The sequence below is a fragment of the Oryzias latipes genome, chromosome 1 (genome assembly GCF_002234675.1).
Source record: "Oryzias latipes chromosome 1, ASM223467v1".
Classification (NCBI taxonomy): Eukaryota; Metazoa; Chordata; class Actinopteri; order Beloniformes; family Adrianichthyidae; genus Oryzias; species Oryzias latipes.
Genome location: NC_019859.2, coordinates 28,206,088 through 28,232,377, shown reverse-complemented (window position 1 = coordinate 28,232,377; position 26,290 = coordinate 28,206,088). Strand labels below are relative to the sequence as shown.

The 26,290-nt window shown below is 41.3% G+C and overlaps 1 protein-coding gene across 1 annotated transcript; it reads right to left on the bottom strand.

The window, feature by feature from the left end:
• Nucleotides 1-3,538: 3,538 nt before the first annotated feature.
• On the bottom strand, nucleotides 3,539-24,978 carry LOC101172793 (DENN domain-containing protein 1B). Its single transcript, XM_011478813.3, has 22 exons — nucleotides 24,811-24,978; nucleotides 24,485-24,549; nucleotides 18,244-18,287; nucleotides 17,765-17,814; nucleotides 15,155-15,274; nucleotides 15,011-15,080; nucleotides 13,435-13,515; nucleotides 12,836-12,889; nucleotides 12,644-12,754; nucleotides 12,433-12,533; nucleotides 12,316-12,361; nucleotides 12,146-12,247; nucleotides 8,256-8,381; nucleotides 8,080-8,181; nucleotides 6,751-6,841; nucleotides 6,638-6,678; nucleotides 6,506-6,550; nucleotides 6,373-6,420; nucleotides 6,189-6,296; nucleotides 5,527-5,597; nucleotides 4,719-4,920; nucleotides 3,539-4,635 (listed from the first exon to the last, which is right to left on the bottom strand). Exons 1-22 carry the CDS (start codon nucleotides 24,825-24,827, stop codon nucleotides 3,946-3,948), a joined length of 2,385 nt encoding a protein of 794 aa, XP_011477115.1. The 5' UTR covers nucleotides 24,828-24,978; the 3' UTR covers nucleotides 3,539-3,945.
• Between the last annotated feature and the right edge of the window lie 1,312 nt (nucleotides 24,979-26,290).

The window sequence follows — 26,290 nt, the reverse complement described above, 5'->3', positions numbered from 1 at the left end:
TATAGACTCAAGACTTTTGATCAACAAACATGTTTTTTCTCATGACTGCTACCAATAATAAGTAGTCAAGTCAGTTGATAACCAATATTGGTGGCCAATTGTCATGTAGAGTAAAAATGAAAATATTGCTGACAAAAGGTTGAATAGCACAAACTCAAACCCTCAGCTTTAACGCTACAAGCATGTTTCATGCATGAGGAAAACAAATTATAAACAGATCACTGCATAGTGTTGCATCTTTCTTATGATGGACATATAAAGAATATTAACCCTTTTGCTATCCTATGGCATCAAGATGACCATTGACGTGTTCTCCCTACCATGACAAAGGTGGATAAAGGTGGAAAGATTACATATAATCCATGGACAATCTGTGAAGATCACAAATCATTGAAGAAAAAACTGCCTAGTGGGTCTAGATGACCCAACTCCCTTGTGCTGTCCTAGGGATTTTAACATTGGGAGTTAGGTCATCTAGACCCACTAGACAGTGCTCTGAACCTTTTTTCTTCAATGATTTGTGATCTTCACTGGTGTCCATGGATTACATGAAATCATTCCACCTTTGTCATGGTAGGGAGAACACGTCAATGTAGGGGGGGTCATCTAAGATAGCACAAGGGTTAAAGTGCCTAGGATAGCACAAGGGATAAGCCTAAAATTGCATGCCTGACTGATATGTTTTATTATTTAAATTCAAATCATTATGAATCACAAGCCGTAGAAAAAAGCTGTAGTTGTGATGTAGAAACTACAATCTGCAGGCTACAAACTCTCTGCTCTGCTCTATTCTGATGCATCCATTTGCAGACTAATAGATCCATGAACGTCTTAGTTTTCCTCGTCTGAGCTGGCATCTGGCTCAAAACTGTACGGCTGGATAGCTCCAATATTCTACACCATTTTCGTTGCACCCATAATGTTAGGCCGGAGTTGTGAGGGGCTGTAAGCCAACAGGAAGGGAGTGGCGGAGCTTACTTCACACCAACAGAGGTAAATTTCTAATGAACTACCGCTGCTCCGCAGAAACAGTCTTAGAAAATAACACATTTAAAAAAAGAATTCTGGCTAGGAATGGGATAATCATATTAAAAGATTACTGGGAACACGGATCAGAGTGGGACTTTACGTACAAAAGGTCAAAACCTCCTAACAACGCAAAAGATTTTTTGGTTTTCAGCTCAAACAAACAAATGTTTTTTCAGATCTTCCATTTAGATCTATTCATCTGCAAAAAGAGTTTGGAAAATGGAAAAGTGGAGCCACATGCTGACATGCTCGGTTGGTATTTGATTATGTCTAAAGTCTTGAATGTTAATCTGCCCCTCTCTATACAAAACTATCACAGACAGCTTCAGTGTACACTTACTCTAAAAACATGTCCTTTTCTCGATAACACAGACTGACTTTTACTGCCCTGCAGTTTTAAGTTTTGCTGTTCTGCCTCTTCTAATATTCTATCATCTTATTTTTCTCCCCAATAACAAAACAAGAGTAAACTAAGGTTTTTATTCTCAAACACAAACATGCTTCCATCATTACCGGGCGTTTTTTATATGTATTTTAAGCATCGTTGATTCACAGTGAGAGATGTACAAGTTAACAGATGCTGATCATGTTTCCAACACGATGTCGTTTTCTGCTCATAGTAAGTAGTAAAGTAGTTGTGAGATATAGAAGACTGGCAAATTGAATACAGTTTCTGGTGAGTTTTTAGTATGTTTGTCTTCCAACATGTGCTAAATTCTTTTCTTCTATGTGTGAGGGCCTCACATGTGACCTCCCTACTCGTAATCACGCCACTTTCACTTCTGTGTTGTGGCCTGTGTAACCAACCAGATAACCCCATGGGTGGGACAGTGGTGGAGGTATGGAGGGGTGTGGCCACATGAAAACCAAAATACCCACTTTTCAGATAGACTCCAGATCAGTTTACTGATTTATTAAAAAGGTTGATCCTGATGACATCTGTCTAATCAATGGGGGGGGGGGGGGGGGGGGGTCTAGAATTATTTTTTTAAATGAATATACTTGTGTTATATTTACTCTTGTGTATAGTACGTTGTGTTACCAAGTATTAAAGAGTGCTATACACTTTTCTCTTTTTTCTCCTACCCATGTTTTCTTAACTCCTCTCCGTTAATGTTCTTCATTTTCCTTTCCTCTCTTTTCCTCTTACGGAAAAAAATTAAAGTCAAATTATGTTTCAAATCAAAGTTAAGTTTCAAATATAATACGGGTATACCAAATATACACACAGTGTGTCCATGTGGTGCATAACACAACCCCAACTGTAACAATCGAATTAGTCCAAAACAAGAAACTCTCAGTTATTGTGTGTCTGCTCAGTTTCTGGACAGGACAACGGGAAAGAAAGAGAATCATTAAAAGAACTGCAAAACCAGACTATACATGTGTTTATTTTTGGTGTAAAAACAGATTTTTTTTAACTGTAAAGAAGGAAATTTAAGGAGATGACTTTCTTTTACAACCAGCCTTTAGGGCAGGGGTCGGGAACCTATGGCTCGCGAGCCATATATGGCTCTTTTGATGGTCACATGTGGCTCGCAGACAAATCTTTAATTATAGTTTTTTTTTTTTCATTAGACCAGTCCTTCTCGGGCGCGATGCGATGTCAGAGGCGCGCAGTAGTAGCAGTGCTTAGAGAGAGAAATCTGCGCCAGCGCTATCAGTTACTATTATCTATTATTTCACAGAGTTTGTACCAGCTGAAAACCTGTGAATTGCCGTGGCTAAAACTGCGCCCTCCCGTCTCTGAGAAAGAGCGCGCAGATGCGGGGACGGGATGTGTGAGGGAGAAAGCAGAGGGTGGGGCTGAGGTGTTGTGGGGACAGGCAGCAGGTGAATCGCGCAGGGATTGTAAAAACGTAAAACCCGTCACTCACTGTGGCGTGTGAGTGTGTGTTTGGCTCCCCGTCTGCATGTGAGCAGTCTTTGTCACATCTACAGAACATTCAGACCTACGATGACGTTTAAAGTCTCAACGCCTGAACGAAGCAGAAACTCACCACGTATCAACCAGACTAGTCTAGACCATCAGCCAAACTACCACGAGAAATACTCATCATTTATTAGCAACAGAATAACAATGTTATTAAAAAGAATCCACAGACCTATTGTACTTTAAAAATGTTGAAATTAAATCAAATGCACACATTCACTTGTATATTTAGTTTTAAACATATTGTCGCGGACTGAGTTGGATGGCTGTTGGGCCGCGTTAAAAGTTCTGGAGTTCATTGAACGCGTCAAGCAGAGATCTGATTGGCCCTCAGTTCTGTCGCTCAGCCTGTTGTTAGGTAGTTTGGACCAATGGGGTTCAGCTATGGGCCGAATAAGGGAAATGGGAGGGCTGCAGCGGGAGCAGGGGAATATAAAGTTGGGAGAAGCGCTCTCGTGTCGGCGGGAGAGATTCAGGAGTTGCTGAATTAATTGAAGGGCGTTTGTTGCGGTCTGCAGTAATCGGAATAAAGAACTTTAAAAGAGGTTAAGTCTCCGTGCCTCAGTGTGGGGAAGGGACACTACATTATTGTATGGCTCTTTCGAAATTACATTTCAAAATATGTGGCATTTATGGCTCTCTTGGCCAAAAAGGTTCCCGACCCCTGCTTTAGGGGCTTTTAAAGGAGATGCAACATTTGTTTACACCATAGATAGACTGTAAAAATGGACGAATAAAACTATGACGTCACCCGTAGAAAACGCCTTACCTCCAACTCTATGGAGCAACTACTGTCGCCATTGCCATAGATACGATGACTCAGAGCGACTGGGACCAATCACTGCTGAAAGGTTTCAACATGGCGGCGCCGGTGTCAGGAAGCAATGGTATTTGATATTTGGGAAACACGAGAAGGGAGGCGTTGAGCTGTCCGTTTCTTTTACAGTCAGTGGTTTCCATCCTTGGGAAGTGGGGTTCGTCCTTCAAACCTCAAACCTTTTCTTCAGCTCTGAGACACTAAGGGAGGGGCATGAGTCTTCCTCAGGTGGCTGGTGCTGCGTGTCTCCCGCACTCCGAGCCGCAGCCTCAGACAGGGTCGTGGTCATGGGCCTCAGCTGGAAGTTTGGCCTGGTGGAAGGCTGAGACTGGAAGCGAGCCACAGCAGACATGACTTTAGGGGGGGAGAAGGGGAGCTCCCCTCCCTCTGCTGCACTTTCTTCTTGCTGCTCTTCTGTAGGGGCGGGGGGCTGGGGGCTGACACACACGCCTCCTTCCTTCATCATCTCTTGGCTTTCTTCCTCTTCCCTCACATCTTCTCGTTTCTCGTCATCTCCATTGTCTGTCTGCTTCATGGCCTCCTCCACCTCTTCTCCCCCCTCACTTAAGCCTTCACCCCCCCACGCCTGGGCTGCTTCATTTCCTGGCTCCTTCTCTAAACCTGAGACATTTACCCCACCGTCCACCTCCTCCTCCTCCTCCTCTTCAGAGTTGATCATTTCCTTTATTCCTCTGTTTTCCTCCCCGTCTGCCCCCTCCATCTGCAAGCTAAAGTCTGGTTCTGGTTCTGGTTCTGGTTCTGGTTCAGAATCCTCTGTGGAGTCCAGGTTCCACCTATACAGGCTACCATTGACTGACATGGACAGACTCTGCTGGCTTGGGCTGTCAGGTGGGCGCTGACAAACACAGACAGGAGTCAGATTTTATTATTGGGAATGAGGGCGAGGAGGGGGTGGGGGTGAACTTTCCTACTACTAACCTTTGTGATGAAATCGTGGCTGTCCGGTCCGAACAGATCCAGACTGCGAGTGCCGTACAGCTGGCAGGGCTCATGAGAGCTGAGCGTGTCGAAGATCTCGCCCAGGAGGTCCAGCTCCTCCAGATCACAAAGCAGCATCTCCTGCTCCTCCTCCTTCTCATGGGGTTTCAAGTCCAACTCAGCCTTGAGATCTGGAACCCCTCTAAGGGCAGCAGAGACGGGGCAAATGACACACAAGCTTTCACTTATAGGTGCTTAAATCACAGAGTTATCCTGACAAAGAACCCAAAATAGCCTACTAGATAAATGAAATTTCCCCATTGTGGGATTAATAAAGTCATTTATCTATCTATCTATCTACTGTCTAACCCCGTGGTCCCCAAATCCAGGCCTCGAGGGCCAGTGTCCTACAAGTCTTCCCACTAACCTGCCATGGAAGCTCCTTACTGGCTAAACACACCTGATCCAGGTAATCAGCAGCATATAAGGGAGGGTTTCTGGAAAACCCGCAGGACACCGGCCCTGAAGGCCTGGATTTGGGGACCCCTGGTCTTACCCATGTGCTATCTTGTGGGGTCCAGATGACCCCACTCCCAACGTTAACGTGCCTCTGAGGCACGTTAACGTTGGGAGTGGGGTCATCTGGACCCCACAAGATAGCACAAAGGCTAAATACAGACAAAAAAGGGAATATCTGATTGAAATTAGGAAGAATCTCAGAAAAACTTGAGACAACAACTGAAGGGCTAATTGTTCGAATAGGTCTTTATTACATTCAAAGTAACGTTGGTGTTTTCTTTTAGCTCACCCGTCCCACTCATGTCCAGTCTCTTTTTTTTCCTCGTGTCTTTTCTTATGAGCAGGTCGCTGAGGTCTAGACTAATAAAGAGAAACACAACAGGAGACCATCATCAGCATATCATCGACTGAACTCCGTTCACTACAATTAAAGTCCCACTTTCGTTGTCATGCCTCTGGGTGGGATTCTATTAATGTATGTTAGCCATTACCCGGGGGAGTCGTGAGCTGCTGTCACAACTGTGAAACAATAACCCAAGAATGGGTTCAAGGAATACAAGACAGAACTATGTTAAGATAATGGAAAAAACATCAATTTCATTTAAAATTCTAGCGTCTAATTATTCTTTCTGGCATAAATTTGCATGAACTCCAGTTCCTCTGCATTAGAAATACTGAAAGGCCATACATGTCAGACTGATGATTCTAAAAAAATTGAATTGGTTCATTCCTTCTTGTTATCACTCCCATCTAAATGGCGTAAATGAAGACATGAACAGGAAAGTCTGATGGGGGAGGAGCCTGAACTGAGCTCAGAGTTCCTGTTGGTGAACCTGATTCAGAACGAAGCATTTTCAATCAGCATTCGCCCATAAACTGGCTAGAACTCATGAACAGGACAGCAACAATAGGTCAGAGCAGCACAGCTGTGGGATAGGAGTGAGTTCTTACCCTTCCAAAATGTTGCGTGATCGGTAGGCGGCTCTGTAGACAGTCAGATTGTCCCCGATGGTGAGAAACAGAGCTTCCTCTCTGAAGATCGGGGTTGTTGTGGTGTCTCTGCAGAGCACAAAATGGAGTGGGCAATGCAGAAAGCAGTGAACATATCAGCAGATATGAACATGCATGAGCGTACCTTGTGAACTAGCAGGTTCTTAACGCTAGACGTGGTAAGCCATTTGGTCTGCAGGAGACAATGATAAAGCCATGAAATACAAACAACAATCTGCTGTCTGAAACGTCCCACTGAGAGGCGGCTCAGCCCTTACGTTTGCTTTGGTCTTCATGTTGTGGATCAGAGTCCCCCCTCCTTTCTGTCAGAAAAAAAAACCCCAACTTATTTTGCTGGCCCTCACACTGAGGCAGGAAAGTGCTACTTCCGGTGTCCGAGATGTACTAACCTTTAGATTACCCACCAACTGTTGGCATGACTTTCCTCTTCCTGTAAAATAAAGACAAAGCTGTTGGTTGAGCTTCCACAGAAAAACGTTTGGAAGTGCCAAACCAAACGCACCTGTTGTGTTTTCATATTTTATTAACTCCTCCTCAAACAGATCGTCCGGGTGCCTCCCTTTGTTCAGATACTCCAAGCGACTGTCAATAAACTGAAACAAAACCACCAAGTACATATTGATGGGAATTAACCAATATTTTGCAGCAGGTGGGACGGTTTGGGTCATCACCAAATACACATTCTTCGAACTGGTGGGGACTCTGACTGACCTGTCACTGTTTGCACATACTGGACAATTATATACTACCATAAAGTTTGGCAGAACATCAGTGGGGAAAAAAGTGGATGCATGTTGAATGGTATGAGAGTTTAAATGTTGGGCAGGGTTGAGACATAAATACTTTGATTACAACTATGGGAGAGCAGACCTTAAGTAAGTCAGCCACCCATGTGCACACGCTTTTTTATGCAGGGTGGATAGCATTCAGGCAAGCAGCACACAGGGAAACATCCTGAGTTGCAGATTTCTTTTTTTCGGTTTGCTGGAACTACCAAGTTTAGCTCCATGATAGTGTTTTAAACAGCTTTTTGTTAGTATTTTATTCGTTTTCTGTAGTTTGTTTTTACATTTATTCTTCAACAGTTACATATTGTTTTATAATTACAAATTTCTTCACAAGCAAAATGTAAAAAGACCATTTTTGACTTTTAAAATATTCTACTAAATGTTTATGTAAGACGAAACATTTTTATATATAAAATTGTGCTTCTCCATTTTAAAAAAAATATGTAAATTATAACTATGGGATCAAATCACTACACCCTCCTGAAGTCTTAAATTCCTTTTAGCTGCAACATTGCTGGATATTCAAGGAGCGGCTAAAGGATCAGAAGGACCTTTTTGGTGGGACTTTTAGTTGTTTTAATATCTTTTTTTATCTTTTCAACCCTTGTGCTATCCTAGGCACTTTACCATTGGGAGTTGGGTCATCTAGACCCACTAAACAGTCGCTGAACTTTTTTCTTCAATGATTTGTGATCTTCACTGGTGTCCATGGATTACATGAAATCTTTCCACCTTTGTCATGGTAGGGAGAACACGTCAATGTAAGGGTGGGGTCATCTAAGATAGAACAAGGGTTATTCGCTTACAGCTGTTTTAGAGTACTATTTATAGAATGCACTTTTTTAAAACCTAAAATCTTTTCATTTATTTTTGCATAAGGCATTTTGAGCCAATGGAATCCTTAGCTGTGTCTCATGTATATAGATGTCCATCCATTTTCAGTTCTTGCTCACGGGGGAAAAATGGAAGTCTTAATCAACCAATGAAGAATGTGTTTGGAAGCCGGAGAGTCTGGACAAAACCAAGTAGATGGCTTTGCTCACCTGTTTGAAAAACTGTAGATGGATGGCATTCTGCAGGAATGGTTTTACACTGGCAGACTTGTGATTAAGAAAGAGCTCTTCACTGAAACATATCTCACCATCCTGCAGTGAAAGAGATACACAGAGTAAGCAAGTGTCACAGAGCAAGCGCGTTCATGCATGTTGAAGAAACACACCTGGTTTCTCTCCAGAGCATCCCTGTAACCTCCGAAAAGCAGTGCTTGAGCTTTGAGGAAGGCTTGAGAAACGCCACAGCCAGTGGACATCGCTCGACGCTTCAGACACACCTTTAGTCCAGCCACCTGCACATACGGTTTCAGGGGCATCAATCAGCTGCAGGAGGAACTTAAAGACACAATTTAAAAAAGATGGGGAGGGGGCTAAATCCACTTCAGGGATTCTATTAAATTGAGAAGTGTACGTTTGATGTACATAACTCGGGTCTCAAATACTACCTATTGTTTGTTAACTCTGTATTTAAGCATGAATCCTGCACGGGTGCATTAATCCTACTCCAGGTCACCTACCCTATTTCTGTATCCCTTGTGCTATCTTAGGCACTTTAACATTGGGAATTGGGTCATCTAGACCCACTAAACAGTGCGCTGAACCTTTTTTCCTTCAATGATTTGTGATCTTCACTGGTGTCCATGGATTACATGAAATCTTTCCACATTTATCCACCTTTGTCATGGTAGCGAGAAGACGTCAATGTAAGGGTGGGGTCATCTAAGATAGCACAAGGGTTAAATTGACTCTGCTTGTAAGTATTAACACTGTAAATGAACACTGACCCTGGACAAAGGCAACAACAAAATATCCGAGTATTGAGTCTGTACTCAAGCATTGACCCTAAATATGAGCATTCAAACTGCATCTGAGTATGGATTCTCCACCTAAACATATATTTAGCATTTTTAAAGGACTCCATGAGAGGTGTGAATGGAGCAATTAACATTATAAAACACTTATATTACACTTGCATGATTTTGGCCCTTAAAACATTGACGCTGCAGCTTAACATCAACTTTACATCCACACATTGACACTGTACCACAGCAACAAACTTCCTATAAGAATTGGCTTTGCACCTAAACATTGACCCTGTATTTAAGCCTCAATCCAGTGCCTCAGTAGAGTCCATGCACCTGAAAAATCAACCTTACACCTGGGGTTTGGCCCTCATCCTGAACATTGACCCTGCATCTGGTCAAACCTACACCCCAACATCCATCCTTCCAACTGAGTATTACTGAGTAGTACCTTGTATGTTAACATCAATGCTGCACTTGAGCATCAGTCCTGCTCCTGTGCATCAACTCTGCATCTAAGGATCTTCGCTGCATCTGAGCATTGACCCTGTAAACCAGCTTTAACTTTGTCCCCAAGAATATACCCATGCTTCATGTACATACACTGACCTTCCACCCAAGAGATGACTTGGAACCCAAGCACTGACCTTGTAACCAAACATTAGCCTTTCATCTGAGTACTACTGTAACACCAAAACGCTGAACCTGCAGGAGAGCTTTGAACATTATTGAGCACTGACCCCATGGCCAATCTTTTACCTTGCACCATTGACCTTGTCCTAGCATCAATTTATTTATCCTTTATTTTACCAGGAAGTCCCTTGAGATAAAATTTCTTTTTCCAGAGAGAGCTGGGTAAGAGGCATTGGCACACACACAAAAACAAAAAACCATAAAAACTTGAAAATAAAACAAATTTAAAATCAGCTCAAGAATAACAAATACACTCTTCGGTCACACACTCAGAAAGCTTTGTTTTAAAGCAACTTAGGAAGATGGGTTCTCGCAGTTGCAGAGATCAGACCGCTATTCCATGAGAGAGAAGCAGCAGAGGAAAAGGCAGTTTTCCCAAGCTCTGTGTGGATCCTGGGAAGAAAGTGGAGAAGCCGGTGTGAGGAGCGGGAGTTGTATCCACTGTTAGCAGGAGACAGGAGACGGCATAAGCATGATGGTAGTTTTCCAAGAATGGCCTTGTAGATGAAAGATAGCCTGTGTCTTTGTCCTCTGAGTTTGAGTGAAGGACATGAAGGCAGAGAGTACAGTTCACAGTGATGGGTCCTGAAGGCAGAATTGGTGATGAAGCGTAGGCGGTGGAGAGGGAGGTGGTCTGAACAAGTCTTTTTCTTACAGTAGTCTTCATACAGGGTTTGTTCCTGTTAATAAAAGCCCAGCAGAGCCTTCGCTTTTTTTCAGAAGATGTTCAATGTGAGATGTAAAAGACAGTTGGACATCTCTCCATACACCCAGGTATTTATAAGAAGAGACTTATTCAATCCTCCCAGAATTGTGAACAGGCTCTGGTGAAGGTCATAAATTTGGTCTGTTTTGCATTAAGGACCAGCTTCAGCGGATGCAGAGAAAACTGAAACTGTTGGAAAGCACACGGAGCTCATTTAGAGCACGAATAATGGAAGAGGCAGTTGTGTAGATGATAGTATCGTCTGCATATACACGGAACTTAACATATGGCAATTGACTACCCAAGTCGTTTATTAAAACAATGAAAAGCATAGGGGCTAAAGTCAACTCTTGCGAAACTCCTCAGCTGATGTTCAATTGAGGGTCAATTTCTTGCAGGGCCTTTTTCATTTCTGCACAGGAGATGGGTTTTATGCAGAAATCAGCTGCAGATGTTACATAATAAGATGCAGTAAAAGCATTTGAATGAAAGGATGCAAGCTGAGATAAGTTGAAAAAAGATAAACTATTTATTATTTATTGAATTGCTTTGTAATTTTCTCTTTCTGCTGTGTTACAGCAGAGTCAAATTCAGGCAGCATTTCTTTCTCTGAGAGCTGATATCCAAGGATTATTCCTCCCGGATATCCTATTTTTTTCACAGGGGCATGCTTGTGGAAAATTGACAGGAAGATCTTTTGAAAGTATTCCCAAGCACATTCAACATCTTGAATTAAGTTGGTGCGACATATATCACTGTTGTAAAGATCTTGGAAAAATGCCTAGGGCTTAAATTGCTTAAAATGTATTTTCATTATGTAATGAGGTTTGGATTTAGGTTGTTTTTCATCTCTCACAACGGCGAAAGCACAGTGATCCCTTACATCATTGCAAAAAACAGCTGTGGAACTGATCTCATAAGGCTTATTAGTAAGTGCTAGATTCAATAAAGTGCAAATATATTTGGCCACTGGAGCTCAATGTTTGAGAATTCATAGAGGAAAACAGAGGATTAAAATTCAATGCCTTAGGAAAAGAGAGTTACCATCATTCTTGGCTGATGAAAAAGTTAAAATTCCATGTTAAAACTGCTAAGGCAGCTGGAATATTATAGACTCAAATAAAGAAGGAACTGTGCCAGCAGCCATGTTGTTTACTACACTTAAGAATTGATCCTGCACCTGAGAATTGACCCTGCATGTGAGCATAAACCCAAACATCAACCCTGCACGCTAAAATTGACCCTCCACTCAAGCGTTGACCCTGCTCCTGAGAGTTGTTCCCACACTTGAGCACTGACATCACACCAAAGCTTTGACACTGAATACAAGCAATGGTCCTCCAACTAATTGTTTCCTTCCCTTGAGGATCAACCCAGCACCTGAGAACAGACCCTGCACTGAAACACCACCCCTGAACAGACATGCTAACCGTCCTCTGAATATCTTCACTTCACTCGATTAACAATGCACCCCAACAATGACACTACTCCTTAATATTGACCCTGCATATGAGCAACAACCCTGCACTTAAGCATTGACCCTGTACCTGGGCATTGAACTTGCACCTCAGCATTGACCTTGGACTTGAGTTATTATCTTCTACAATATTGACCTAGGGCCAGAGCAACAACCCTTCACCCTGACACAAACCCTACACTGAGGAATTGACCTTGCACCTGAGATTATATCCTACAAACTAGCATCGACCCCATACCTGTGCATCAAACATTATACTTAAGCATCAATCTGCACACAAGCATTGACTCTCCTCATAAGAATGACATGGGGACTAAGCAACAACCATGCTTATTTCAGTGTTGAACACAGTAATAAGCAATCAAAACATTTGTTTACCACATTAGCAGGAATCCTTTTCAGATCATCAAAAGGGCTCTCAACAGTGTTTGAGTCCACATCCAAAATCACCACATCCTCCAGCCCAGAGCTCCTTAGTCCCTGCATGATAAGCACAGACAGTGAGGGATGTGTGTCACTTACTCAGATTGCTGCTGCTGTTTCCTCACCTCAAAAAGACTGCTGTGAACCCCAATCAGATAAGGCATTGGAGCACTGCAAGAGGACGGACAAGGTGAGTTCAAAAGCAGGGACAAGCTGGGCAGCCGGACACACAGACTTCTCACCAGCAGTAGTCCAGAAGGTGTGGGGGAAGCACGGGGATGAATATGTGCTGCCAGTACATGGGGTACAGCAGTGCACTAAGTGCATGCATGCAAGCCGTCAACTGTACACAAACAGAGAATCTTTTAGTATTTTGATGCTTGTGTCTGAGACGAATTTTCATCAGTCTCTATCAAAGCCAAACATGATATCCACACAGCACAGAGTTCTCACTGTGCTCAGCTTGCGGGCGCACAGAAGGATGCGTCTCTCGAACAGCATGCTGGCATAGACCTGGAGGAGGTTCCCCACATTCACTGCCACAATCAACTCTGTCAGGTTCCTCTGGCAACCCCAAATGACATGAAGTCTCAGTTTGAGTGGACAGAAACCATAAAAGACTTGTGCTCAGATCACAGGACTCACATTTTCAGGGATAGAGGGCAGACTTCGAGGGTCTGGAGCAACAAAAAAAGGGACCTGATTAAAATAAATGAGATTGATTAGCTTTACCATGTGAATGTACACACAAAAAGACAAAGACACACACACAAGCACCAGCATAGTTGCTAGCAGCTTTAATTTAAAAGTGCACGCTCGAAAATAAAATAAAATGAATAAATAAAAGTGCAGGCTATCGTATTAGATACAGCCTGCTTCCTCAAATGCTTTAATCGTTAATCACGGTCGCTGTTCATCTTTTTTTTCCATTCTTCATGCTGCAGCAAAGAAACAGAAGGGCAAAACCTTGTAAAGTAATCCGAATTCCTTTATCCAAAATCTTCATTTGAATAAAACAGATGATTAAAGCTTGCCACACAGCGTTTTGATCTCAGGCATTCATGTAAGGTCAGCCTTCATTAAAGCATGGCTGGAGCCTCAGAGCAGGCTTCTGCAACAATTAATCTACTTGCTCTGGACTCCACTTGGACTTCTGTGAAACTCAACACCACTGTCAGTTATGTTTTGAACACACAGAAAGTCCACTAGCTGACCCATTTACAAATGACTGATGGCAGACTTACAATCTGCAGGGCAATAGATCCAACTGTGTTTGGAACAGGCTGATCGTAGATTAATGCCAGGAGCGTGTTCATCTCGTTGGTCTGTTGAAAAAGGAAATAAGAGTCTAGTTAGTGAAGTTAACATTTAGCCCAGAAACAAGCCCTAGCTGAGGCTTCCTGTAGTGCCAGGACCCAATCTGACAGCAGTTCCACACACATGTGAGTAAAACGGCTCTCACCAGTGCACAAACCATTAAACATGGACTCATGGTGCCTGCCAGTAGCTACAAGTTAAGTTAAAGTCCCATAAGTTGTCATGCACGGTGTGAAATTTGTTCTCTGCATGTGACCCATCATCTGGGGGAGAGGTGAACTGCAGGCACAGCTGCGCTTCAAAACAATTTGATGGTTTAACCCCCAATCCAACCCCTTAATGCTGAGTGTACAGCAGGGACGGCCCCATTTTTAGAGACTTTGGTATGACTCGGACTGGATTTGAACTCACGACCTTGACGTTCAAGCACACTTGAACTCGGAAATGAAAAAAACAACAACATATCAATCCTTTAAAATGCTTTTTCATTTGGAAAATCCTCAAGCAAAGTGTCTCTGAGGATGGGAGGCAGTTCACATCCAAACAGCAGCTCTGGGAGGCTATTCTGAAATCCTGCAATGAAATTCAAGCAGAAACTCCAAAACCTCACAGGTTCACAGGTGGGTGTAAGAATTATGAAGCTGCCAAAACATAAAAGGTCCTATGTTAAAATGTAACTTGACCTATTAAGATGTTTATGATTGGAAGAGCTTTTGATTTAAGTAAATATGATGTCCTAATGCAGCAAATGACCTTTACAGTTCTTCAGAATCCATTAACCCTTGTGCTATCTTAGATGACCCCACCCTTACATTGACGTGTTCTCCCTACCATGACAAAGATGGATAAAGGTGGAAAGATTTCATGTAATCCATGGACACCAGTGAAGATCACAAATCATTGAAGAAAAAAGGTTCAGCGCACTGTCTAGTGGGTCTAGATGACCCCACTCCTAATGTTAAAGTATCTAGGATAGCACAAGGGTTAAATGTAGTGGAACTCTGTTGTGTGTAATAATGTGGAACAGTGCATCTTAAGATTTTTATCTTTGAAAGAAATACCTTTAGGAGCTTTGTTCAATAACATTTAATATGTACTCTAATGGTTAGTGACTTGAAAATTATGCTGACTGTGATTTACATTAAGTATTTAGAAAAATCTATAATAATTTGGAACACCCTGTAATGATTACTATTAGGCTTTGCATTCACATCGTTATATGGGCTGGAAAGTTCAGGAATTGAGAAACAACGAAAAGAACAACCAACAACACATTCCTAAAGCTGGTCAGGTGACATTATTGTGTGTCTCTTAGCTGTGTTTGTGTGTGACTTCATATCAGAGATTGTGAACTACACTCTGACAGTTGTGGTCTCGTGTTATTGCATTACATGCCTTCAAGATTTTTACGAGCTTCAGAAATTATGTGCAAGTCCAGCCAGTCTCATTCTGGCTCCAAGCTGTTGTTTTGGAAAGTCAGGTGAAGGTGTAGCAGTGACTCACCTGTCGGTTTGAGAGGTAATCAGCCAAGCTGTTCAGAAGTTTGTAAAACACCTCAAACCACGGCAGATAACTGGAAAAAGGTGTGAACATTTTTTGGGCGAAATGTACTGGAAATACACAATAACACAAATACGACAACCACACCTGAGTATGCAGAGGCAGGTGTGGTTGTTGTTGGTAAGGCGGCAGAAGCCAAAGCGCTGGCATCCCTCAAGATCGGTGAGGACAAAGGTAAAGTGCTGCACAGCACCTCCGTCCCTGAATCTGAGCAGACCAAAGGAAAAATGTACACCTGAGTTAGGGAATTTGTGGAGTAAGTGTTATTTCCAAAGACCACTGTCTAAGGTTTGATTCACCAAGCTACAGTGCCCCCCCCCCTTCCTTAGGTGGTTTTAAATAAAAGTTCTGTCCCGATTCACACCAATAGGGCCTACAGCTTAGCCCTCTGTCTCTCACTACAATGGCCGCATGATCTCCCAAAGAAATCATAATGGACTGCTGTTCGAAATCCCTAAAGCATGTGTTAAACTCAAGGCCCGCGGGCCAAATGTGGCCCGCAAGGTCATTTTATGTGGCCCGCAAGAGCATAAAAATGTTTAATTTCTTATAATAAAAAATAAAAATGGTGTGTATTTATTCATATCTAGGGGGAATTGGACTAGAAATATCAGAGTGGGCAACTATACATTAGGACTTAAACACTGTCAATATAACCTAACCTGACAGAATCAAATTTAAAAGGATTTATGCTAGAGGAAGACGCAAACATGTTTTCTATGCAACTGTAATTGTCACTTTAACCCTTGTGCTATCTTAGATGACCCCACCCTTACATTGACGTGTTCTCCCTACCATGACAAAGGTGGATAAAGGTGGAAAGATTTCATGTAATCCATGGACACCAGTGAAGATCACAAATCATTGAAGAAAAAAGGTTCAGAGCACTGTCTAGTGGGTCTAGATGACCCATCTCCCAATGTTAAAGTGCCTAGGATAGCACAAGGGTTACAAAGTTATGATATGTAAATATTGAGTTATTTAACATTAAAGAGTAGTTATGTTTGTTTTTCATTACATTTAATTACATTTATAAGTTATATCTGGCCCTTTAAGGACAGCCACTATGCTGATGTGGCCCCTCGGTGAAAATGAGTTTGACACCCCTGCTCTAAAGGATTGCCACTTCATCTGTATCCACCATCCACTGACTAAGGTGCAGGCTGGAGCTGGAGCGACTTTTGCACGGAAGTTATCAGCAGCATGTGGGCTGTTTTTGAGTTTGTCTGTGGAGCTGCCTAAAAATCCAAAACAACATCTTAGGAATGGTCATTCTTTCCTCTTTAGGTTGCCATAGTAACTGCTGCTGGGACAAAAGACTTCCTAAGCCCTCTATTCCACATCTCAAGGAAAGGAGAGTGCATTTTTGTGGGTCTCCTTTGAGCACTTGTTTACTGCCTGCGCACCCTAAGCAGGGTTATTAAGGAGCCAGTACCCAGCTTGCTAACAACTAGACTAAGGGCATTAATCCACAACATCACCGTGACTTACACCATCTTTACAAATAATCATTTCTATGTTTAACTTTGACTTCCGCTTTTTTTAACACTTTGTTTAAAAAAACACCTTTTAAATGCCCCCTGCCTCGTCTGGAGCAACTTGGTAAATTCCCCTGCAGGTCTTTATAACCGCATGATTCAGTGGTCTCGTCTTCGCACATTATCATAATTAAAGTACCACTGAATAAAAATATAAAAAAAGGACCTTAACAAATCTTTGCAGGAATATTAACTACACCTTTATAAAAGCTAGCCCAAAAATAAGAAAGGTCAGTATTTCCTTAAAGTCCCACTCCGATCATCTTTGATCTATTGTGAAAGTGTTCCCAGTGGTAATTTAATATGATTATGCTGTTTTTAGGGGGAGGGGGTTCCTGGACATAGTTTGTGCAGAGCAACAGGAGTTCATTAGAAATTTGCCTCTGACTGTTGATGTGGAGTGAGCCCGCCCCCCTTCCCATCATCCCTTGGTGTACACATGCTTCCGCTAGCTTACAGCCCCTCATAATGTTTATGCAGTAACAAAAATGGCGACCAACGTCTGAACTATCCAGCTGTGCAGCTATAAGTCAGATTCCAGCTCAGACGAGGAAAATAAACATCTGTGTGGATCAATTGTCCACAAGTGGATCCATGAGAATGGAGCAGAGCAGGAACCTGGGGGCCCGCAGATTGTAGCTTTTACATCACAACTACACGCTTTTTTTCAACGGCTTGTGATTTACAATGATTTGAATTATAAAAAAATGTTCACTCAGAAATGCAATTTAAGGCTCAATATTCTTAATATATTCCCTCCGTCATCATAAAATGCCACAAGAACTTGCTAAAAACATTGAAAACACAATTTTCATCAGAGTGGGCTTTTAAGAAACAAGATAACAACAGCAAACTAAAGTGTGACAGAATGACTGGCATATCTGAATGTCTTCTTTAGACAAAACACTTGAAAAAAAAAAGGCTAGGCATTCTGGAGGATTCTGGGATATTTATTGAGGACTTTCAATAGCTACTGATCACTCAACCCCCTCTGGAAAAAGGATTGACATAGTCTTCCGCCTCCATGTGGATGTGCAAAACTGAGGCAAAGGGCTAAACTGTGAGGCCAAGGGCTGAATTTTAACAGGACCTAGATGTTCATGTTGTTAACTGAAGTTATTTAGAAACAAAAGTAACGTGTCTGAGTGCACATTCCTACCTTTGTATGTCATATGGGAAGCAGAACCTGGGGAGGGTTTGGCTGGAATCCTGGATAACAGATGGTTAATTTGCACAAGTGAAAAGGACTGAGAAGATGACCATTATCTGCAGTCTTCCTTAAAAAGGGTCAAATGACTACTGTGATACATCTACCTGACAACACAAGAACTTAGAAATACAAAGAAATCAAATCCTAGTTCTTCAACTGAGGATGTCACATCAAGGACTCTAGGAAGATCATCATAAAACACATGACACTAAAACACGCCCCCAAACAGCCGGTTTCCATGTCAACAGAAGTACAGACTGAAAAATAACATTTTTTTTTTTTACTGAGAGCTTGAAAAAAGTAAAGGTTAAATAAAAAACAACAAAGAAAAGACACAAACATGAGGACAGCATGAACAAATAGAGGTAAGAACAACAAAAAGAGTCACTGAAACATTCATCTAACAGGGATTCGGTGTAAAATTTTACCTCGTCCTTGAAATCATTTGGAAACTGGAACAGCACTTCAGGATCTGAAACACCAAAATCAGAATAGGAATCAGCTTTTGTGGCCTCGGTGTCTTGTGCTCTCGTGTAAACCAGCAAGGTATAAAAAAGTGTAAAGGGGTAAGACAAAAAAAGGATAAATAATAAAAAAGAAAGTAATATAAGGTAGATATAGGAATAAATAAACATAACTAAATTAAAAAAATGACTAAGTAAAAATACAGCAGTTGTTCCAGTGTGACAGTTTCTGTGGTTTTGTTCCGTTCTTGAGTGGTCAGGAGTCAGGAGTTCATTAGAGTGACAGCTCGGGGGTAGAAGCCGTCTTTGTGGCGAGTGGTTTTGGTGCATTTTGTCCTAAAGCGCCGCTTTAGGCCGCTTTAGATTCATGAGAATCTGATATGATAAGATAATTATTACAAGACCAGAGCAAGCAAGAGAAACCAGGTGATAATATCTGTTTGTAAAACAAATGTCTCTATTCATAAAGAAAAAAACACGAAATAACAAATTTGAATCCTTTTCATGTCCAGTACAACCTGAAACACTGCAAATTTTTCCTCAGTAGAGACATTTAGATTTAAAGAAGTGAAGTTATTATTCTGCCATTTATTGCGCGAGCCAAACTAGGCCCTTTCACTGAAGCAGAACAGTCTTCTTCTTCCTAAAAAACATACTTCCATGTGCATAGAATGGTGCTCTGTTGCATAAATTCAAAGTTTTGAGCACACAAACAGCTAACGGGAGTATCACATTTAAACAGGCAACCAATGCTCTGTGCTACAGTTCTAATAAAAAAAAAAACAACCTTACAGTTTAGAACAATTTTCTATGCGAAAACACAAGAAGATAGACAGCTAAAGCTTTGTAAAAAAGAATAAATGATAAAAAGAGGATTAAACACATTAATTATCAATAAAATCACAAGAAAACCATTAGTTAACAAAATATTTTCTCATTATATATATTATCTTTACACCACATGGTCTAGTCTTTCTGAACATTTATCAATCAAGCTTTAATTCTGTTACAAAACAAAAGTTACCTCGTCTGAGTAATATATATGAAAAGTGACTTACGATGTCTTCGTTTGCTTTTGACAATGAAAATTACAATAATTTGTTTCTTTTAACCTCATTGTTGTTATTAAAATAGACAACGATGTCTTTAATTTTCTAAATAATACGTACAGCAGGAACCTACATCCAAAAAAACAACAGCCCACACACAAAAAAATGAAATACATCAGCTGGTATATACCATCACACAGTGATAATTAATGACATATTTACTAACAACATCTTAATCAGAATAATATTTGGTATAGCTACATCCTGCTAGTAACTCCAACAACGCCTACTCTACCTGCCTGGTTTGGACTCCACAACCTCTGTTTGTTGTTTCTCTACAGTGGAGTTTTGCTCCACTTAATATATAAACACATTTTAAATGGCAGTGTTCATTTATTACGTGTTACTTTTTTGAGAAACAACAGAAATTGGTCCTGCAACAGGCTGTCGACCTGTAAAGGGACTGCTGTCTACTCCTGTCAGTCACCCAGCAGTAGCAGGGATAGGCTCCGGCAGCCCTGTGACCCGGAAAGGGAACCAGCGGGTTAAGGAAATGGATGGATAGTTGGAACAGGAATGCACCAAAGAGACAAAGATGGACAACACTGCTTAACTAATGGCAAAGCAAAGCAGGACAATGTCTTCTGATGAAGACGACCAAGAGGACCAGATGACGTTCCGGGACTCGATGCATTCCTTGGGATCTCTACTCTTTGCACCTAAAGCTTAAACCAGCAACCATGGCCAGGTTACCCTTACTTGTGACCCAAAAGTAAAATCTATTATTTTAATTACAGAAAAGAGAAGTTAGAACAACCAATAAAAAAGGCAGTAAAGAACACACCAATTCCCAGATTTAGCTGATCTAAAAATGTCTTTCATTATGTCAAAAGCCTGACTGGAAATTCTGCCAAAATGTTTTCAGTTCTCATTTTGGTCTGTTGTAGAAGATGATAATAATAGGAGAAAATATTATTTAAAATATCTACAACTCAGAGACAGACATAAATGGTTCATGGTGTTCATGGTTCATATGTTCATAGTGTTAAGTTGTGGAACTCAGTGAACATAACGTTTAAAAAACGCACAAACAGTTACATTAAAAAAATGTATAACGATAAAACACTGAATAAACATACCATCATGATGGAAAGCAATTTGGGTAACTTGAGCTGTAAACTGGTCACCTGGATTAGTTTGGCAAGGGAATATGATTTTAAAAAGAATTACTATTTATTATTCTTTGCCTCTGTCATCTTGTGCTGATGTAGAAGGAGCACATATAATAACAGAATTTTCTTCTGCCAGTCTTCTGTTGTTCATAGCTAGTTTTATTTTGAAATATATTATGTCCATAGTTAAGATGTGATAAGCAATGAACAATAAATAAATAGCTGCTGATTCTTGTCTTTCTTTTTCAGGAACCAGAGGTGTAGGACCCCAAAAATCAGGAGACTGGGCTTGTGGCAAAAACCTTTTTTTTAAATAAAAAAACTGCGTGACAAACTGACGAACAATGTCAGCCAATAAAACTCTGACAACAGCATGACCTGACAATAAAGTATCTAAATCTAAATCCGCCCGGTAAAGCTGAAGAGAGAAAATGTTCAAGCACATTATTACTACGGGCTTGCTGCAGGCAGCAGGTCTTAGTAAACATTATACACACAAGGGAAGTAAAGGTGAAATAAGTGGGACACAATCCCCCCAAATCTTGTGTACTGTGTTAAAATCTATCCTTAGCCAGTCCAAGCCTCTCCTTTAACAGACTCTGCACAGGAGAAAGCAGGTCCTAAAGATAAATAGGAATTTTTCTGTTTTTGTAAGGGAGATAAGGAATTTTTGAAAATGTGCTTCTATGCACAGGTTTAAAAGTGCACGTTTATTGGGCAGAGAATACAAACAAAAGGATCAATAATAGTGTGTGTCTTATGGCTCTGCAACAGACTGATGAGCTGTCCATGGTGTACCCTACCTTTAACCAGCAGTAGCCAGGACCCGAACAGGGTTATAGTTATAGAAAAAGTACAAGAAATACCAGGAAATAGATGGTTGTGTGTCCTATGAATTCTGAATTAAGGCTGACTGAACAGGTTTAATGACACGACTTTTCTGTTTTCTGTCTTTATTTAATGATAAGTTCATTATTTTCTCAGCATCTGACTGCAGATATTTAAAAACATAGGTTTTTACAGATTTACATATTTTCATGGGCAGTGAAAGCGAAATCAGAAACATTTGGTTGTTTGTTCTTCAAAGAGAAAGCTGTTTTTTGTATCATATCACAGGCTTGTAAAACTGCTTTTTTTCAATTGTGAAATAAAGCTAAGATCAGAAATATAGTATCTAAAAGTGATGCTGAAAAACGTATCTATGACGTCTGGGCTGGATTACTGTAACTCTTTGTTAGCAGCTTGTCCTAAGAGTTCCTTAAGAAGTCTCCAGCTGGTTCAGAATAGGGGTGTGTATTGGCAAGAGTCTGGCGATACGATACATATCCCGATATGCGTACCACAATACGATATGTATCGCGATATTGTACCGGAACACATTTTTTTTAAATTATGACTTTTTTTTTCTTTTAAATTATGACTTAGAAATAACTCTACCTAAATATCAGTACATCTTTTATTGTAATAACAATGTAAAAATTCAGTTTATTAAATGATCACAATGTTAATTTAACAAATGCAACTGTATCTCATATACCTCATAGTCCCTTACCACCCAAACAGAACACTTCACTCACAAAATGCAGGACTGCTTGTGGTTCCTAGAATTTGTAAAAGCACAGTAGGAGGTAGAGCCTTTAGCCACCAAGCTCCTGTTTTATGGAATAAACTCCCAGCTCATGGAAGAGAGGCCGACACAGTTTCTACATACAAAGTTAGACTGAAATCATTCCTCTTTGGACAGGCTCATTGTCAAACTAGCTAGTAATCAGAGAATATTTAACTTAGTATTAACATGTTTGAATTAAAGTTAATAACAATAATAATTAGTTTCTAGTAGGCTGCTCCAGATCCTGCCTGCATCTTAGCTCATCTATGACCTGACCCTTGCACCACACAAATATTTTCAAGGGGCTTCCAGATCCCGCCTGCACCACAGTCTAAACACGACCGTACCAAAAGACAACGGACAACACTCCCCTCTACCCCCCACCTTTTTATTAAGCTTAGCCCTGTTCTGAACCCTAAGCTTAACCCTAACCGGAAGCTGGGGAACGTAGGGTGCACTGGGGTTCTGTCCTCTACTCTCATCTGCTTCTGGCTTGTCTCGCGCCCCCAGCCGTCCCCCCATCTATCTGGATAAAGCTAATCTGCTGGAATATTTATACATGTAATTGTAGAGTTAGATAAGTTAATTCTTCTCTAAGAGTTCTGGTACATCACCTGTCCGTCCTGGGAGAGGATCCCTCCTTTATGTGGGAAACCCTGAGATTTCTTCTTTTTTTTTTGGAGTTTTTTTGTTATCGAGAAGGAGGATCTAAGGGCAGGGATGCCCAGTTTAGCTTAGTCTGATTAATTTAGTTTAGCCATTACCTACTGAATTGTATGACTTCATGTTCTTTATGATTTCATGTTTATTATACAATTATGTCTGTATGAAGCCCATTGAGACGACTTTTGTTGTAATATTGGACTACATAAAAAAGATTGTCTTGAATGGAATCTTTTTGGGGCTGCAAAGAGTGGTTAGCGCTCTTGCCTTACAGCAAGAAGGCCCCTGGTTCAAGTCCCAGCTGGGGGACCTGAAACAGAACCCTAATGGGGGACCTTTCCGTATGGAGTTTCCGTGTTCTCCCCGTGCATGCGTGGGTTTTCTCCGGGGACTCCGGCTTCCTCCCACCGTCCAAAAACATGCTTCATGCTCTAAATTGTCCCTAGATGTGAGTGCGCATGGCTGTGTGATTGTGGACCTGCGACTGACTGGCGACCTTTCCAGGATGACCCCTGCCTTGGCCCACAAGAGGGCGAGATAGGCTCCGGCAGCCCCGTGACCCCAAAAGGGATAAAACATCTTAGAAGATAGATGGATGAATTGAATTTAGTCTTAAAACCCTTTTGGATTGAATCTTTTTTCAGGTAAATTTTATGTCATATTCTTAGGCCTAAAGGTGACAATAACAGATTTAAAAGGAGAATCCAGTCAAAATCTCTGCTTTAATGCTCTCAATCAACATCACAAGCAAAACACAGGAAAAAAAAGTACACATTTTGGCATTCATCAGCTTTTTTCCGAAAGGAAAAATAAACATTTCTTTTTCTGGTAACTAGTTACATTTTTATCATGGTAAATAATGTACTAAATCGGTTACTTTGTGATTAAGGCGTAGCTATGTCTAATTACCTTTTTAAAATAACATTTCCATTACTGTTGGTCATGGACTGAAGATAATGAATTGCTGCTATAGCAACAGAAATCTCTCAGCTGCTATTTTTTAACCAAAACTACTGCTGTAGAGAGTTTGGTGTTCGTGTCCTGCTGGTATCGGTTGTGTTGAAGATAAAGGCAGCCTTTGAAGGAAATTCTGTGCAGTCAACTTGATACGTGATACCACTGAACATGGTCTTCATCATGTCTGTGTCTCGTGACCAGTACATAATTGCCAGCTTGCAATTCGACAGTTATGTCTTGTCATATCGTAATAATTTAACTAATTAAATTAATTCTTAACCAAGTACAAAAGTTTCAAATGTTTTAAGGTCTTGCAGGTACTTAAATATTTGCTAAATGTCGGCATTGTGAGTTGCGTATTTTTTCGGAGTGTAAGTCACGATCTTTTGCATAGTTTGGCCGACTTATCACATTGTAAGTCAGGTGCGACTTGCACAGACATGGACCCTGAACTGGCAGCTGCCTCACTAAGCTACATCCATCCAAACAGTTTTTAGCACCATGTATCAGTATTTTCAAGTGCTTTGACACTTTTTAGGATTTAAGAGCATCTGTTTCATACATTTTATCAAACTGTCGAATTAGGTTGGATGATCTTTAAGACGCTTTATGCGCTTGCATCTGTTGCTGTAACTTGACCTCATCATCACCAACTCGAAGTTAAAATCATTATGAGTCGAACCTGACAAGAACTTGGAGAAAGCTCTGTTGCTGTTTCACTGAGACACTTTACACACTTTATAAAGAGCGCTCACCTTTGTCTCTGGTCACAGGACATAACGCTTCAAAGAACCAGATGAAGTTTCTCTCCGGGTTTTTTCTGACGAGAAAGTACAAGTCCCATTTTATGCAGAAAAAGCTTGTGACACAGACACTTATAACATGTGCTGCCAAACACACTGCTAAGTGTATAAAACATTCAAGTTTGTTGAAAGTTTTACGTAGGAGTGTGTGCATTATATTTTCATGCTGACATCAGTGCTGCTGCAGAAAACTTCCTGTGCAACTGCGAGAGGAAGTTATAAAAACCACAACTACAAAGCTATCAGGCAGAAAGAAAAAGTCAAAACTTTCCACCTACTTCAGTCTGGAGCCCATCCTGCTGGACTCTGACTGCTACCATGGGTCGATCAGGAGCACAGGTGTTGGGGGCAATCAGCAGATGATCATGATCCAAACCAAACCAAGGCAGGTAGCAGGTGGCAGCTGCAGTCAGCACTGCAATGAGAAGGCACTTCCTGATTCATCTCAGTTATGAAACAACTTCCTCGACCCCCCACAGGCAATTCTCTTCATTGCTGTGGGTGTAGTTTGCGCCAATGGTTCTGATCACGAGATTCCGACCTGATGTGTGGTCCTCGTCTTCTGGAAGACCTTTTGTGAACCCACTGAAATGCTTTTCTGTAAAAATCTTGAAAATGTTTTTGGCTCTGAGAAGGTATATAACATTATAGTTATGATTTATAAATATTTTCAAAATAATTACAATTGATTAGATCAGATAGACAGTGTAGTTACTCAAAATCATAAATAAACTTTTGTGCAGCATAAAGTACAAACACGTCATATACACATACACTGACCAAAAATATAAACGCAACACTTTTGTTATTTGTTATTTTTTATGGTATGAACTCAAAGATGTGAAGCATTTTCCACATACACAAAATAACCAGTTCTCTGAAATATTGTTCACAAATCTGTCTAAATCTGTGATAGTGAGCACTTATCCTTTGCCAAGACAATCCATCCCACCTCACAGGTGTGCCATATCAAGATGCTAATTAGACAGCATGATTATTGCACAGGTGTGCCTTAGACTGGCCACAAGAAAAGGCCACTCTGAAATCTTCAGTTGTATCACACAACACAATGCCACAGATGTTGCAAGTTTTGAGGGAGTGTGCAATTGGCATGCTGATAGCAGGAATGTCCACCAGAGCTGTTGCTAGGGAATTAAATGTCCATTTCTCCACCATAAGCCGTCTCCAAAGGCGTTTCCGAGAATTTGGCAGCACATCCAACCGGCCTCACAACCGCAGACCACGTGTAACCACGCCAGCCCAAGACCTCCACATCTAGCATGTCGTCCTCCAAGATCGTCTGAGACCAGCTCCACTCGGACAGCTGCTGAAACAATCGGTTTGTATGACCACAGAATTTCTGCACAAACTGTCAGAAACTGTCCCAGGGAAGCTCATCTGCATACTCGTTGTACTCATGGAGGTCTCGCCCTCCTCCCAGTTTGTCGTCGTAAGCAACTTGAGTGGGCAAATGCTCACATGCGATGGCGTCTGGCACATTGGAGAGGTGTTCTCTTCACGGATGAATCCCGGTTTATACTGTTCAGGGCAGATGGCAGACGGCGTGTGTGGCGTTGTGTGGGAGAGCGGTGGATCGAGTAGCCCATGGTGGTGGTGGGGTTATGGTATGGGCAGGTGTATGCTCTGGGCGAAGAACACAGGTGCATTTCAGTGATGGCCTTTTGAATGCACAGAGATACCGTGACAAGATCCTGGGGCCCATTGTTGTGCCGTACATCCAACATCACCTCATGTTGC

Bases quoted from the DNA above. Each gene is read 5' to 3' on its own strand.
- LOC101172793 (XM_011478813.3), bottom strand. The intron at 13,516-15,010 runs GTGAGTCACTGC...CTTTTTCAACAG, and splicing joins ATTACCTCTCAAACCGACAG to ACCAACGAGATGAACACGCT. The intron at 6,551-6,637 runs GTTAGTACATCT...TTTTTCTGACAG, and splicing joins AGTTGGTGGGTAATCTAAAG to AAAGGAGGGGGGACTCTGAT.